The sequence below is a fragment of the Oculina patagonica genome, chromosome 7 (genome assembly GCF_052425735.1).
Source record: "Oculina patagonica isolate OP01 chromosome 7, crgOcupat, whole genome shotgun sequence".
In the NCBI taxonomy this organism is placed as follows: domain Eukaryota; kingdom Metazoa; phylum Cnidaria; class Anthozoa; order Scleractinia; family Oculinidae; genus Oculina; species Oculina patagonica.
In genome coordinates, this window is record NC_135764.1 from 16,597,221 (window position 1) to 16,614,766 (window position 17,546).

General features: G+C 36.7%; 1 protein-coding gene across 1 annotated transcript; it reads left to right on the forward strand.

The window, feature by feature from the left end:
- The first annotated feature begins 2,915 nt into the window (after positions 1 to 2,915).
- LOC144659500 (uncharacterized) lies at positions 2,916 to 17,068 on the forward strand. Its single transcript, XM_078519952.1, has 4 exons — positions 2,916 to 3,028; positions 6,911 to 7,107; positions 12,223 to 12,396; positions 16,020 to 17,068. Exons 1-4 carry the CDS (start codon positions 3,010 to 3,012, stop codon positions 16,146 to 16,148), a joined length of 519 nt encoding a protein of 172 aa, XP_078376078.1. The 5' UTR covers positions 2,916 to 3,009; the 3' UTR covers positions 16,149 to 17,068.
- Positions 17,069 to 17,546: the final 478 nt, after the last annotated feature.

The window sequence follows — 17,546 nt, forward strand, 5'->3', positions numbered from 1 at the left end:
AAACCTCAGCGGGGGACTGGTGACTGGAGAAATTGTGGCAACCTTCTCGCAGTGTCATGGTATGACAACAAAGGGGTGTACTTTCTCAGTACTGTTCACAACCCAAGTTATGCTGCAAATGTCCAGCAAGAGGATCAAGTGGTTAGAAGACGAAGTAAACAAGGAGTTGTGAATGTACCTTCTCCACCACTTCTGAAAGATTATAACAAGTACATGTGTGGCATTGACCGCGCAGACCAAAACAATAGGTATTACAGTGTCGGCAGGCAAAGTAAACGTTGGCCTCCAAGAGTAGTATTTCATCAAATGGAAACATCAGTAAATAATGCCTTCCAGATTTACAAAGTTTCATTTCCAAATCCCAAAAGTGCAAGAGAATTCCGCATGCAACTCGCAACTGAACTGGTCAATGGTTTTTATGTGCCAGATCGTCAACGGGTGGGCCGAAAAAAGAGCAAATCCAAATATTGAGCCAAGATTACAAAATGTTGGTGTCCACTTGCCTCTTGCGGGATTTAATCGTGTTTGTTGTGTGTGTTCCCAAGTTGGTGCAGTAGAACACAAACGTCTGTACAGGAATTTCCCAGTGGAGGAAATACCAAAGAGAGGACGGCCGTCTCGTTCAAACATCTACTGTAGTACTTGTCAGGTCCACTTGTGTCTTAACTCAAACAAAAACTGCTGGGTTGATTGGCATAGCAAATCCAGCCTTTTTTGAGTGATTTTGTGTTGCTTGCTAGTGATTGAAATGACTTCTTCGGACTTTAGAGTGCAAGCTCACTTGCTTCGAACACACACTTGAGAATGTTTTGGCAATTATTATGCAATGAAACCTGTCATTACATTTTCTTACAGACATTTTAATGCTCTAGTTTTATTAAATGCAATTACAGTTTGATTATTTAAGCTATTTTGATGCCAATATTTAGAGTATTACTTGACCATTACCACTCATGTCTCGCCCAATTATATTTAATTATTTTTACACTTTGTGAATAAATTAACTTTATAAGTTTTTAATATTTTTTCTCAGCAAAATATTATATTGTCATTCAGGGAAAGTTGATAATGCTGCAGCTGATAAATTAGAAGTATAATTGCAGTATAAGATAGCAAAATATGCCTGAAAAGATAAAAAAAAATTGCAAAAATAAACATTTTGCGTGATTCCCATTGTTATCCTGTTAATTATTAACTTTATTAACATTAATAAGTAACATAATTGGACAGACAATTTATCAAGGATTAAAAATATATATACTTTTGGTGGGTTAAGATGAATATTTTCTCTACTATGTGCAGTTTAGTTGAACCTATCCAAAAAATGGTACAGACCCTCAAAAAAACTTGGTAAGAAATGAGTTAAGCAGTCGGTGGCCAAATGGCCACTAAGGAAAAAATAAACTTGGAGGGTTGATATATAGAGGATATTACATGGTTGGCGGAGATATGAAATTTATCTTCGAGTGTTCAAATCGATATCTCACGAGTGAGCGCAGCGAAGATGATATCGATTTGAACACGAGAAGATAAATTTCATATCTCCAAGCAACCATGTAATATTCTGTTTATTATATAAACCTACTAATTACGATTTTTTGACGATTTTCCGAAGATTGCCGACCATTTTACGAAGATTTCCGAAGATTTGCAAAAGGTCGTCCGAAGGTCGTACGAATGTTTCCGAACATTTCCCGAACTTTTCCGAAAATTTCCGAAGATACCCGAAGATTGCCGAAGATTGCCGAGGAAGATCGAAGATTTTCGACTTAATATCGATTTCTTTGGCGCATTCAGCATTGAAACAGGGCAAACTTGTCAGAAAATGTTTAGAAATCGATATCTTCACATGTGAAAATAACATGTTATTTTCACGTGTGAAGATATGATTTTTCGCGCAAAAGATTTCATGGTATTTCACTGATGTTTATATAATAAATAGATATAAAAATACTGGCAGATATCACAAAGCACTTACTTGACTTCCTTTGTGGCTTTGAGGTTAGGTGATAAGGGGAACGGAGTTTTGTAGCTATACTTGCTTCGGATAAATCAGGATGATTTTGAGGAAAAATCTACCCTGTTTTGGCAAAATAAAATGGTTGTTGTTGTTGTTTCAGAGTCAAACATAAAGTAAAATATACCCTCTTCCTGAAAGAAAGGTTTTTTTTTCCTTTTCAATAGTCAGAGGCAAAAAGCATACCATGTACGGCAAATTCCTGTTTAGCTAGCACATACCGGTATATGGGAGGTAAAACTGGGCAGGCCTCGTTGCTATTTTGTGGCCCGTTCGTGGACAATTCCAATGATTCATGCCAATTTTGCGCCTTAATAAAAATATAGGTTGAGTAAAGTATTTTATTGGAAAGCTTGTTTACTGTCCTTTCAAAACAGGGATAGCTTTCCCCGCAGTTGTAAATAGCTGCTAAGAAAATGAAGAAATTTGCGCTGTTTTTTGACTGGAAGCAGAGTGTATAAAGCCCGCCGAATTATGCTAAGCCCGCCCGCGCGTATCGGACAGCATACATGGAGAACGTGGAGGCTTAATATTACAATTAATGAATGAAATAGTCATTATAAACTAAAAAGAAGCTTTTTCTTTAATTAACCGAGCAAGCTTACCGCGTTAATGGCGAAATTCCTTCAAGTTTTCCAGTGCACGCGCACCGAGCCGAGAGCTGATCGCTAGTCTCAGTTGGCATGTCCTGTGAATTCCCGCCGTCCATTGATGTAAAGACGTCTATTGCTTCGCAAAGGTGAAAAAAACTTGGAAAACATGAATAACAGCAAGGGATAACGACTTTTCTTTCCTTCTAAAGCGTTCAAAACTCCTACGCCTTTGACAAAAGCACAATCAACACAGCTGCCATTTGCCCCGGGACCACTGACCACCACTGCTGTGTCCCACTGCTGGGGGTCCCTAGCTGTCCCACAATTCCCTTGAATCAGAGCTTTGTTTTGAGTCAGTCAGCAGTTCCTTGTCAAGTACGTTGCAAGATTTTCAGCAAAATGTCGAAGGCTCCGCCAGGTAGACCTAAGACATATAACGAGGGTCGTAACATGCACTATATATAGTCTTTAAACATAAGCAAATATCCTATTTACTGTTTCCGGTTTTCGAGCTACGTAGACGCCATTTTGATAGCTTTCGTCGTTCGAAATTGTATTCCAGTGTTTTAAGATAAAAAAAAACATAAGTTGAAGGGCATCTGAAGTTTTAACTCTAACTTAAAGAAGTTGTTTTTGCGATTATGTTAAGCCTTGTCGACTCCTATCAAAACACGAGCTTTTATTAATATGGTTACATATTAAAGCTTACATTTTAACCAATCGATGAAAGCTGAAATGATCCATGTAACGGATAATTAGTAATCGATTGTCGATTATCAATCAGTTGTTAAGATAAAAATCGAGGATTTCTGACCTGTTACAGTTAAATCCCGATAACTCGAACCCTCAGTAACTCGAACCTCCCGATAACTCGAACCTTTTTCGTTTTCCCTTCAGGTTATTTTATTGAAGGTTCGAGTTATCGGGATTCAACTGTAATTGGTTGATGTCTTGGGGGGAAGGAGAAGATATATCAAAGGTGACCTAGAATCTCATGCTAAATTGCTGAGATTTTGTTATTAAACGCGACCAAGTAGCACACAATGTAATTTACAGCCAACAATAATTGCTCCAATCAAATCATTTAGATTATAGTATTATGTTAAGTGGTCTATCTGGCAAGGGCTTACGGTCATTGCCCAGAAATACAACTGAACATAGATTACCTACTTGTTGATTACCTTGAGGGGACTTAAAATTCTGAACGCACGGTCATGAACGAGTAAACAGCTTACAAAAATAATTTTGTGAACGCATAGTGATGAACAGTGGAACGGCTTACAATTTATTCGGAACGCATAGCGATGAACGGCGGAACGGCTAATGGGCGATTCCAGAAAATATCCGTACCATACCACGGACGGCTTTCATATTATAGCCCCCCTTGCCTTCGAAAATTCCAAAATGCGTTATCCCCCCATGCCCTATTGTTAACCCCCCTCCCGTTCAGATTTTTCATTTTTTCGTCAAGCTCTTTAGAATTTCCGTCAGGGTTGGCAAATACGCCCAATGTGGCATATTTTACAATGAATTATTTCAAATGACTCAATCTATACATACATACAGAGACAGTCATTATGACTCAAGAGATTCTGGGATGAAAATGTTCAACAGATACAACCTACATTAACTTTACATGGGCCTAAACTGGTGCAGAACATTAAAATAAGAATATCGTGTGATGCACATGTGTAATCTCGGAAGATTAATACGATCGAGTGCACTGACATATCCGCCATCTTGAATTTGAGCCTTCAGGGTCAGCAGTCGCTCCCAACCCACGTGCTTCAAAATGGCGTTTTGAAGCATAGCAAAAGAGTTTCCCACTCCACTGAATGGACTAAATATTTGTGGATCCGCTTTGACAAGAAAACAAAGAGCGAATGAAGAAGTTCATCAATGTTAAGGCCTCTGAAGCTTGATGTAGAACCCACATTTTAGCGATTTTCTTTTGTAAATGAATGCAAACACATGCCTGATTGATTGATACTTCAGGACGTATCTAATCGATATTTTTGATACTCGATAAAAATCAAACGTAATCGATTGTAATCGATACTAATCAATCAATTAATATAGGAAATCGATAGAAATCGATCACTCGCGTCCTTGTGATTATCGCTTTTCATCGATTTCTGTAATTAGCTATCGTTTTTATCGATTTGTTCAACAATGATCGAAAAGAAAATGGACGAAGATTCTCTTTCATAAATTTCTCAGTTTTTAATACACTAGAATGAGTCACAACTCACTCGAACTAATACACAGTAGTCCACTGGAAAAGAAGCTGTGAGTAACATCATCTTAAACAAAGCGGATTCGAAGGTAAGCTTGAAGGTAAGTGTTACGCAAGTTACGATGAGATGAGATCACCTTTTTTATTCTCGATTTCCATAGATGTGACAAAAAATTTGTGATTATCGATTTCAATCGATTAAATTGACTAATCAAACGACAAATATCGAGTACTATCGAGTATTACATTTTCGATGTATCCTGCTTCTGTGACGCGGTCGACAGTTCGTGCTTTATTTGCGAATTGGTAGTCCACAAAATCAGCACTGTCAAGGAACACACTCTTGTTTTCTCCTCTGGAAAACCAAGATCTGGAACTCCCCCATGCCTTCGGAATTCCAATCGTAAGTATCCTCCCATGCCTTCGGAATTCCAGTTTAAAGAACTCCCCTTGCCCTCGGATTTCCAAAAAGCCGTCCATGGTATGGTACAGATATTTTCTGGAATCGCCCAATGAAGATTTTGAACCCTCTTACCCAGGAGGATGGGATGCTGGTCCACTGCAGGGTTAACCCCAGCATTGACATAAATTATCTATTTTCACTCTTTTAAAACAGGGGTTAGAATTTGACCACATTTGTAGTCCTGCAGCATCAAGGCATGTGCCACTGTTTCAGTCTTGCACTGTCTACAAATTATATTTAGACTGGCGTGCATCAAATTCAAAAATTATGCAGCATATAGGGGTCCATTTGACGTTTCCAATGCTAGGGTCATGACAAGACACATCTTTTTATTGGTGTAGGGTTATGCGAGGGAAGCTATGAATGGCTAAACTGAAGAAAGGGCAGTCACTGGTAGGGGAGGGAGTGTTGTGTGACAAGCCCAATCAATTGCTCAGCAAAGGAGACTATCAGGTTCTTCTGGATACTTAACAAAAGTTTGAATCTTATAATTCAATTGTTACAGCAAGGCGCCCAAAAGTGTGACCACTTTTAATTTATTCACATTCTTTCGTGCAAATTTAATCCAATCAAAAGCCGTGGATAGCTTGCAGTTGACTTCTGATTGGATTAAATCTGCACGAAAGAATGTGAATAAATTAAAAGTGGTCACACTTTTGGGTGCCTTGCTGTAAATTTTACATTGTCACAAAGAAAATATAAACTTGGCTTACATTTTATTTTTCCCTTTGTTATTTTTTTTATTATTTTCACTTTAAGATATTCTTTCTTTTGCTTGTCTTCTTCAATGGATTTGTTATTTGATTACCTTAAGGTTACAGATTGTTAGCGGCAGCCGGCTACTAATTTTAGCGAGTTGGGTGAAAATCGCTAAATTTAGTACTCGCTAAAATTTGTCTTAGTCAAATTTAATACTCGTTAAATTTATGTATTCCCCCTCCACCCCAAAGAAAAAACAAAATTAAACATAGTCGACTTAAAAAATTCTTCATTCAATTTTAAGTGAGTTTGTTCTTTTTGCTGAACATTTATTTTCCATCTTAGCTATATGTTTATTAAAAACTAGCCTGTGAACGACAAGAGACAGCCGGAAATATGTGTGCATCCGCAGGCTAATCAATAACTGGTTTACGCGATATCACTAATTTTAAAATTTTTGGAAAATCGCTAAATTAAGTAGTCGCTAAATGTTGCTCAGAAAAAGTTGCTAATAATAGTAACCTTAAGGTATATTTTGCAACTGTGCTCTACTCAGTACTTTGGTACTAACAACATTTATTATCCAACATTGCTTCACTGAGGACCAATAACATGCGACATGGTACAAAATAAAATTTCTCATGGCATTTGTACTATACCTTGTGGTATTCTACTTCCAACTGACCATGCAAAAAATTCAAAAACAGCGTTAAGTCAGAATTTAAGGAATATAAAATGTTGGATAATCTCTCTGTAGATATTTTAGTGTATAGTGTTGATTGTACATTTGTAATCTTTATTTGTATTTTGACTCGCCTTATGAGCCCACCAAATGAAATACTGCAAGACAGTGATACAAAAACTAAACTGTCTAAATATAACATGCATATATCATTACTTAGGCTCCTACCCAAAACAAGGTGCACAATACCCAAGACAGCAGCAGATGCCAGCTTATCCAACCCAGCCGCAACAGATGCAGTATCAGCCACAGTATGGTGCTCCAGGACCAATGTACGGCGTTCCACCGCCCCCATACACTGAAACACCATTACAACATACTGGTGCACAACAACCAGCTTCCAGCGGCATGTACTATGTAAGTTAACAGCCAGAAATACATTTAAAATCATTAATCACTCGCAGTATGTTTTTTTAATTTTACTGTTAATTTCAAAACATCACAAAAGTAGATATGAATTTCTCCAGACAGTTCTAGGTATCTGACATACTGTAAAGAACCACGTATAAGCTGCACCTTTTTCCTCAAAATTTAAGTCAAAAATCTCGTGTACAAATACTTATAATCTGTAACTTTTTGTCACATGTAAAAAAGTACAAAGATATGTCCTGAACTGGCTAGTAAAAACATACAATGTACAACATCCTGAACTGTGTAGTAACAAGTTTTGTTCTTTATCCAACTTCAGTCAGTAGCTGTAAGTACAAATGACGTAAAACAAGTACACAAGTGTGTGTACAAATATTCTGCAATATTGTTTAATTATTTTCTTCAGTATAAACTAATTTAGTGGTAGAAACGGTAGCTTAATGCATATGGTTAGTGCTGGACTCCAGATCAAGCAGTCTGATTTTGATCCCTGTCCGGGGTCACCGGTTGTGTTTTTGGGCAAGAAACTTCACTCATAGTGGCTCTCTCTGCGCAGTTGTATAAATAGGTACTTGTGAACTAATGCTGGGGTTAACCCTGCAAATGTATATCATCCCATCCTGGGGAGAGTAGAAATACTCCTAGTTGCTTAATGCTACAGAATCCAGGATGAGTTCCTGCAAAATGAGTCACTAGGCTCAATTCAGACTTAAACTTTTTACTTATTTAGTTGCCATGGAAACATAAGCTGTACATTTTAAGATCTTTGCTTTTTTTGGTCTAAGATCAGATGGATATATTACTAATAAATCTCTTATTAGACAGTTAAGTGTACAGTGTCACTGTATATTTAACATGTTTTTATCTTGACAAGCCTATAGATCGAGTCATTGTAAAAACATACAGAAATACTACACACTTAAGGTGGCTGAATACAGTTTTTACTTGGCTCAAAGGTGCACACTATGATTTTCTGCCTGATGTCAATATTGCTCGCGCGGGCTACTGATTGCACTAGTAACTCTAAACAGAAACGAAAAAGAGTTCCAGCTCTCTTACCTTAACTCTAAACAGAAACGAAAAAGAGTTCCAGCTCTCTTACCGCACTTTACCAAATTTGTATACAAGAGAAAACTTCAAAATACTTTCAGATATTTCCATATTTCCTTGTTAGCACTAGTAAAATTACTAAGTTTAAAAACACGAAACAACTTTTTAAAGACATGTTTCGGCATGACTTATGCCATCTTCAGTTTATTGAGAATTTAAAATCTAGGGCTATATATATACCCAAGCTACAAAAACAAAAATAGAAATGTATACAAAGTAAAATTACAATAACAAAAGATAATGGTAAAGCCGTTACAAAGTGGCAGGTACTGTCTGGTACTGTCTAGAACAGTAATTACTCACAGTGTGAGCTTTAGACCGTTACTAATAGAACAAAAGATTAAAATAAAAAGGTGTTGACATGCTGCACTTGAGTGTTTAAATCTGGTTTTAAACTATTAATATAAAAGGCCTCTTTTAATTTAAGAAAATAAACGGTTTGAGCAGAATCCAAAATTTTAAAGCAATCAGATGTGTATAAATTTTTGCAATTAGATGAACTGTTAAGGTGTTTAAAAACGTGAATTTTTGTCAGTTAAAGTATGCTCTTTGATCCTTGTTGAAAAATGACGGGAAGTCTCGCCAATATAACGGGAGTTACATCCCGCACAAGTAAATTGATAAACAACAGAGGATCTAATAGCATCAGGAATGGGATCTTTAAAACTGAAAAAATTCTTTATTTTAAAAGAGGAAAAAAACTAACTTGATGTTTAAGTCGCTGCAAAAACGCCTAGATAACTGTTTAATTTTTATCTGGGTTATATTAGATACATTGCCGATGAAAGGTAGTTTAAAATAGCGAGTGCTAGTGTTGTTAGAATTACTAATACTAACATCACTAGAGGAATTAAGTCTAACATTATCTAGATAACGTTTAATGATTTTGTCAATTATGTGGGAGGGAAATGAGTTACGTTTAAGAGTTTCTGTTAATTTAGCGAGATCTTTGCGAAAACCCGAATTAGAGTTATTGATTTTAAAAGCTCTGTCAACTAAGGTATGAATTAAACCTATTTTATACTTAAATGAAGTAAAACTAAAGTAATTAGTAAGAAGACCAGTGTAGGTTTTCTTATGATATATAGACATGGTACAAATAGGAGAAGAGTTATCTACTAAAATATCTAAGAAAGGTAATTAACCCTCTAACTGCTTTTCAAATGTAAATCTTATGTTAGGATGTCTGGTATTAAGGGAAGCTAATTCTCCTCCACCTTTTAGACCCATCGTTTCATCAATAGGGGCTTACAATTATAAATTAGCTAAGTATTTAGTATCTATTCTTAGTCCATATATTCCTGATAAATATACTACGCAAGATTCTTTTTCTTTTGTTCAGGAGTTTCAAAATATTAGATCATACGAAAAGTTTCTTATTTCATTTGATGTACAAAGTTTATTTACTAATATCCCTCTTGAGGAGACTATAAATATTGCAGTCAATACTATCTTCAAACATAATCCTGATTTTCCCATTAGTAAGGTTAGTCTTAAAAAGTTGTTTTCATTTGCTACTTCTCATATCCATTTTTTATTCAATGGTTGTTTTTATGATCAAATTGATGGGGTGGCTATGGGCTCCCCTTTGGCTCCTATCTTAGCTAACTTGTTTATGGGTTTCCATGAGGAACAGTGGTTAAATAATTATAAAGACTCCCCTATCTTATTTTACCGTAGATATGTCGATGACACCTTTTGTGTATTTAACAATGAGCAAGATGCCATGTTATTTTTAGATTACCTTAATACCAGACATCCTAACATAAGATTTACATTTGAAAAGCAGTTAGAGGGTAAATTACCTTTCTTAGATATTTTAGTAGATAACTCTTCTCCTATTTGTACCATGTCTATATATCATAAGAAAACCTACACTGGTCTTCTTACTAATTACTTTAGTTTTACTTCATTTAAGTATAAAATAGGTTTAATTCATACCTTAGTTGACAAAGCTTTTAAAATCAATAACTCTAATTCGGATTTTCGCAAAGATCTCGCTAAATTAACAGAAACTCTTAAACGTAACTCATTTCCCTCCCACATAATTGACAAAATCATTAAACGTTATCTAGATAATGTTAGACTTAATTCCTCTAGTGATGTTAGTATTAGTAATTCTAACAACACTAGCACTCGCTATTTTAAACTACCTTTCATCGGCAATGTATCTAATATAACCCAGATAAAAATTAAACAGTTATCTAGGCGTTTTTGCAGCGACTTAAACATCAAGTTAGTTTTTTCCTCTTTTAAAATAAAGAATTTTTTCAGTTTTAAAGATCCCATTCCTGATGCTATTAGATCCTCTGTTGTTTATCAATTTACTTGTGCGGGATGTAACTCCCGTTATATTGGCGAGACTTCCCGTCATTTTTCAACAAGGATCAAAGAGCATACTTTAACTGACAAAAATTCACATGTTTTTAAACACCTTAACAGTTCATCTAATTGCAAAAATTTATACACATCTGATTGCTTTAAAATTTTGGATTCTGCTCAAACCGTTTATTTTCTTAAATTAAAAGAGGCCTTTTACATTAATAGTTTAAAACCAGATTTAAACACTCAAGTGCAGCATGTCAACACCTTTTTATTTTAATCTTTTGTTCTATTAGTAACGGTCTAAAGCTCACACTGTGAGTAATTACTGTTCTAGACAGTACCAGACAGTACCTGCCACTTTGTAACGGCTTTACCATTATCTTTTGTTATTGTAATTTTACTTTGTATACATTTCTATTTTTGTATTTGTAGCTTGGGTATATATATAGCCCTAGATTTTAAATTCTCAATAAACTGAAGATGGCATAAGTCATGCCGAAACATGTCTTTAAAAAGTTGTTTCGTGTTTTTAAAATTAGTAACTTTCAGATATGTCTGTAAACCTGGGACGGAAAACAATATGACAAAAAAGGTAGATAAACAACCAACAGAGAAGTTCTAATTCTGTCTTTCATTATCGCTCGCGACGCATGGCGTCATATTAGCGCGCACTCGCACGCGCAATTTGATTCTCTTCAGAGATGGTGGGAGGGAAAAAAAAAAAAAAAAAGCCAGATTTTGATCCAGATTTTCTCGAAAACCTACCGTACAACCTATTATGAAACTTTCACAATTAATTTTAAGGGGTGAACCATGTCCACAGCCAAAATTTTGAAAAAAACTGTGAGGTAGATTTTGAGCTATTTTTAAAATTGGCAAAATATCACATTTTCCTATGTTGCGAAAAATCTGTCTTACAGATATTTATATTATTGTGCAAGAATGTTTAATAAGAGTCAATTTCTTATTTCTGAAATTTTGAGGTAGGGTCGTACGGGTAGATTTTTAGAAAAACGCCGTTTAAACTACTAGTGCCAGTCCCCTCTTAAGCACTTGGCCGTTCATTTTAGCTGTTAATTAGCATTTTTATTTTCCAAATGTCGAATATGATGGTTTTAGGATGTAACAAACAGTAATAAGAGAAAGATAAAACTTTTCTGGAGATTGTACAAGGGAGTTAAAAGTTGGACTGATTTCCCTCTCAAAACCTTGTTGTACTTGTGGGTAGCCCAAAGGGGTGTGCACATTAGAGACAGGATGCTTACTAGCCCAATTGTCAAGCTAAATATGCTCTTACTAACTGATTTAAATTCATAATTTGTCTCCTAGAAAAAAATAATTATTCGCAGCTCAAAATAAACAAGAAGCATATTATTTTGTTGGTACAGTGGAATCCCAATTTCTTGAATTTCCAAGCTAAGGGAACAAAAGTAAAGGTTCAAGAAACTGGGAGTTTTGAAAAGTTTAGGGGGGAAATGCAGTTTTCAGCTGCGTGAAGAAAATCCAAGGAAAATGACTTTTGGTTCCAGCTATTGAGGAGGATCAGGATTCTGCTGTACGTTTGTGAGAGTTGGGGTATTAACAAGTAAAGGGGCAAGGCACTAAAAATGAGATCACGACAGTGCTTTTGTTCTCAATGAAATGAAAAGCAATTTTTTTCTTTTTAAGCCTCAACAGGCCCCCAATGTACAACAGTACCCCGGCATGGCTCCTGGAGGACAGTACCCCAGACAACAGTATCCTGTGGGCCAATATCCTGCACAGGGAGCCCCACAACCAGCAGTCCATGGTGCTTTTGATCCTGGTGCCAGATTTGGAGCTGGAGCAACAGTTAATATTCCAGTAAGTGCAAAGTTGCTGTTGTTTTCTTATTGTACGTGTTATTCTCACACTCAAATTAACTGCTCACACCAACTTTATTTGTGATGGGGCATGCAATCCACATGTATAGTTGAGTGCAGACACTGGTAAACTGGTTTATGGATGCTCAAGGGTTAAAAGTTTTAAATGTTCTGGTTTGACAGGTTTTTAATCAAAATTGCTTGTGTTTCTTGAGGTTTAAAAGGTTTGATGAACAGGTAAACTGGATAAAACAAAGGACAGACACAGAAGCACAATGATTGCCCCGCAGGGTTTTTGGCCCAGAGGCCAAAACCCAAGGAGGCATCACTGAAGTCTGCGCGTATTATGTCTGTATATACAGGAAAAATCTCAATTTGACTGAAGTGGGCGCTTAAATTGTTTTGGGAGTTGTGCAGAATGCCCGCAAGTGGGTGTCGGGAGGTGTGATAAATCCGTGTAAGGTGATTGGTCAGTAATGACGCAAGATAAACGAGGCTCTGCGTGGCGGTTGGGTGATGATGACAACCCATCAGTGTAAACACATGCGCACTCAACAACTACGTTTAAGTTGATTTCCAGCTTGAGGTAAAGATATTTGAAGTTTCATTCGAGGTCTATTCATTTCACAAGGTCTGGAAGCCGTTTTTTCAAAAGGGTCCGCGAGTATTAATTTGCAAAAAATGTAAGGAAATCCAGATTTTCACAGGAAGAATACTTGATGTTTAAGTTTTGCTCTCTTCATGTTACTAAGTCTCAAAGATGAAAATTTGTCCAGGAACGAATACGAACATAGTAGTTTCCACAAATACAAACTGCTTGAATGGAGAGAAGTATTGATCAGTCCACCTTCGGATGAGATTTGCAAAACGACATGGGACATCAAGAAAAAGGAAAGGGATCTCGAGATAATTATTCAAGACTTGCGGCAGGCGTTTGCATTGACAGAGGTGAAAAATTATTTTGGCATCCTCTCGACTCAGCTGTCAAGTTGATCATTCTTGCTTTGGCAGCCCAAATGTTGAAAACAGTTGGACTCAAACGGTAATTTTTCTATCAAGAAATTCTTTCAATCATGGCCTATTGTCATATAGCCTGCGTTGCAGATGAACTAAACCCTATATTGAGGATTTTGTCCAGCTGCAAGGATTTTGGATTTGTCTGGATTTTGTCCGGCTTCAACGCAGGCTAATTGAATAGCTTGATGCAAAACTATGCTTAGTGACTTTTAAGATGAAAAATCGTTTTTTCCTTCAAACGCGCCTGAATTTTTGCTCAAACGTGCCAGAATTTTTGCGTGTGGTCTTCGATTAAATAGAAAATCGTTGTCCTTTTGTTTGGGGGGGGGGGGGGGGGGGGGGGAATTTATTCGCTCGCTCAAAAACGGGATCTGGAAATGAATTTCTTAAACTACTTTGTGACGTAAGCTTACGTTTGAATTATTTTGGCGCGCGAAGCCGAGGCAACGAGACTTTCAATCAGATCAGTTGAAAACTCACCTTACGCATTAGAAGCCCGCTTATTTTCGCTTTTTTGACACATATTTGCGCCCGTCTGGTGGTGAAAGGACATCATTAAGTCTGGAAACCCGTAAGCCACTAGCATATCTCAAAGAAGCGAGATGTGTTGCTGCCTGAAGATTGCTAAGCCCTGCCAAGACTGGCGGTAAACTTGGCTTTCGAAGGCGCATTGAGCCAGGCGAGGTCTAGAAGCAACTTCTGTTCCAAAAAACGTTATTTTCTCGAAGTTTTGGCTCATTTGCCTCGTGTTGCCGCGTTGAACATTTGGAAATAAGGAGGTGCTTTTAGACTTCTAAAAATTCTCTTAGATTTGGCGATAGGACTTCCCGTATTTCAGCTACTCAGGGATATCCCATAATAATCTTTAATGGATACGTCATTCGATACGCATTGTCACAATAAACCAAATTCGTTCGTCACGGCAAAGACGGAAAACGCTCACTCAATCAACAGAACACAACAGAATCGACAGAAAAGGATAATTTTTACCAAGAAAAGCAACAAATTGCTTCATTTCGACAAAAAAGCCCTAAGCTGCGATCCTTTCCAGGAATAAAAGGCCTGAATGTTTAAAAGAACGATCGTTGCTTGTGAGTCAAGATCAAATTGCGTTACGCGTGACTACGGAGAGAAACTGGGGAAAAGCGAAAACATATTATGGATTAACCTTTAGCAGCCTAAATTTGCTGACTGAAAACGAAACATTGAACATTTGGCGAGTGCATTTGTGGTTAGAAGCTGGCGAGAGGAAAGGGCAACGGCGTAAGTCGTTTTTGTTTAAGTATTTCTCGTTCATTTTGCTATATATTTTTCACTTCTTTTCACTGTTCAGTCGCTCAAGTTTGTCTATCGGTCAAGTTCAATGTTTATATAACATTCGTGACACTTAACCCTAACCTTAACACTAGCTGACCCTAACTTTACTTTACTGTAACTGCTAAGTTTAATCCTCTTTCTCTCTTTGCCGCGTGTTATTGTTTTAAAGTGACCATAGTTCTAGTTTTTCTCGAAGACAAGGTGCAAACCAGAAATTTTAATTCGAGGACAATGTTTTTCCATTAAATTGAAGACCACATGCAAAAATTCGGGCACGTTTGAAGGAAAAAACGATTTTTCATCCTAAAAGTCACTAAGCATAGTTTTGCATCAAGCTATTCAATTGTCATGTAGTCTGTGGTAAAAAAGGAAAAAAGATACATGTAGGTTTTAGACATTGCTGTCTGTAGGTCAGCAAAGTGGGAATTTAATTGAGTTCATAGGAAAAATACCAATTATACAACAGTCATGAACAAAGTGAGAAATATATGAGAAAAAATCAGATAGAATTCTGCTTTGCAAAACGATATGCGGCATAAGGAAAAGGGAATTCAAAAGAGATCACGAGATAGTCTTACAGAAGGTGTTTGCATTGACAGAGGTGAGAAATTATTTTGGCCACCTCTCTACTCAGCTGTCAAGTTAATCATTCTTGCTTGGGCTGAGAGCCCAAGCAAGAATGGTAATTTTAAAACATTTTGCTGTTGGTTGCTAAAGTTTATCCTTGCTGAGATCACTTATTACAGCAAAACATGGCAAAATGACATCAAGCTGTCGCAGTCGTGTTCTTGTAATTAAATTTACGTTTATCATTAATCTTTCAGATTTTTTTGCATAATTTTGCTTTTGTTCAACATTTTGAGATTCCACGAACTAGTTGGCTATCGGGACTCAAAGGGTTTAAAGCGAACATATCAGAAGCGTTATAAGCAAGTGAAGAATGCGCTAGCGATCGCTAACAGTGATGCCTTCAAATTTGATTCAAATTGAAACAGTGGGGGCAGCCTAGTGTCACCTATGTTTAGTTGATACAGATAAGACTATAAATTTTATTATTGTGTGTGCAGTAAAAGGCTCATGGCTAGACCATCCCTTGAAAGGGGATATACTGAGAAAGTTTAAAAAGCTTCCAAGCTGAAATGCACAATTTTTAATGTCTTGTTTTCAATTAAGAGTCAAAATTAGATGAATACAATACAATGAAAAAAATTTCTCATCATCCACCAAATCACTGGCATGTAAGGTACATTGAATAATTAACTAATGATTATTGTTTTCAATGTTTGACAGCCTCCTCCCCCAGGATATGCTCCGAACGCAGCCCAAGCATCGGCAGCACAGGGTCAGTCTGTAAATGTACAGCAGAGGCAAGCTGGCTGGTTCAGTGGTGGTACGGATGGGGGATATACATTTTGGTAAACCTATCAAAGGATTTCTCTTGGTACATAATTTGCTGAAAGCATTAGAAATTGAATCATGTCAACAGTGTAGTAGCCTGTAAATTATAAGCTTGCTAGTGGGGAAAGGAGTGGAAAAAAAATTGGCCAGTTCAGCACAACTGGATTTCCTTTTATTACACCCCATACCCCACAAGGGTGCGTGTTTGCAGGCTAACAGTTAACCTGCCGCAAAACTCTATGTGGCCTGATCTAAAAAAATGTACTGTGTTTTCTAGAAAATTTGTCCTCTTAAAACAGTTAGTTTTTCCATGTTGTCATATTGTTCTTTTGAAACAAAAGTTCTCTAATAACTAAAGAAACACACAAACTGTGGTTAGCACAGGGAAAGAGCTGATACAAAATGTAATCTGCTGAAAGCTGCAGTCAATGCCAAATGATAATCATTTTCAAACTGATTGGTTCTCTGTACTCAATTGGTTTATTGCTCAGGTGCTCTGAGTAACACAAGTCAGTTTTAAGTACTCACTGAATTACTCACTGAATTACTCCTGTCACTTTCAAGGGACATGAATGTAAGACTGTAACTTATAATTTAGAAACTGTAAATTAGTTGGACACTCCATGGTGGAAAAGCTTTGCCACAATTGTCCAGCTGTTTCATGCTTAAGTACTTCTTCATTATCAAATGCAAACCTACATGTATTATTCAAAACATTCTTGGCTGTGCCCAGAAAATGGCTGCAAAGGAGACTAGGCTGTGCTGTAACTGTTTCTCAATGTCTCAGTTGATAACAAGTTTTTTTTGTCTGATAAATTATGTAGCACAAGAGTTACTTTGTACTTATCACTGTAAATATATGTTGTAAAATCTCATGCCTGTCCAGTTACCAATCACCCTTGATTTTCCAATGACTAATAAAGCTTTTGTTCACATTATAAGTTGTTCTGTAATCATGAATCCAAGTCATCCTTTCATCCTTTAATGTAGCCCACGACTATTTATTTGAAAAACATCCACCGACTGGTCAATTTTTTTTTAAGAATGACATTAAATGAAATTAAAAAACACTGGAATTGGTTTTTGTAAATACCCCAGTTTTATTACAAAACGTTCCTTGAGGCAACCCTGAGGAAGGTTTTTGTAATAAAACCAAAATATCAGCAAAAACCAATTCCAGAGTTCTTTTATTTTGTCCACTGATGATCAATGTAGGTTGTAAAATAGTTAGCCGTGTAGCCATACCCAACCACCAAGTAAAATGGAACACAAGAACATTATTACTGCCATACATATCCACACGCGTAACAAATGTTCACAACTTTAATGATCAGTCGACGAAATAGAAATTACACGGTGAAACTCGAAGATACGGTTGCTAAAAACAAACACGAAATTAACAAGTTACGATAAAATAAA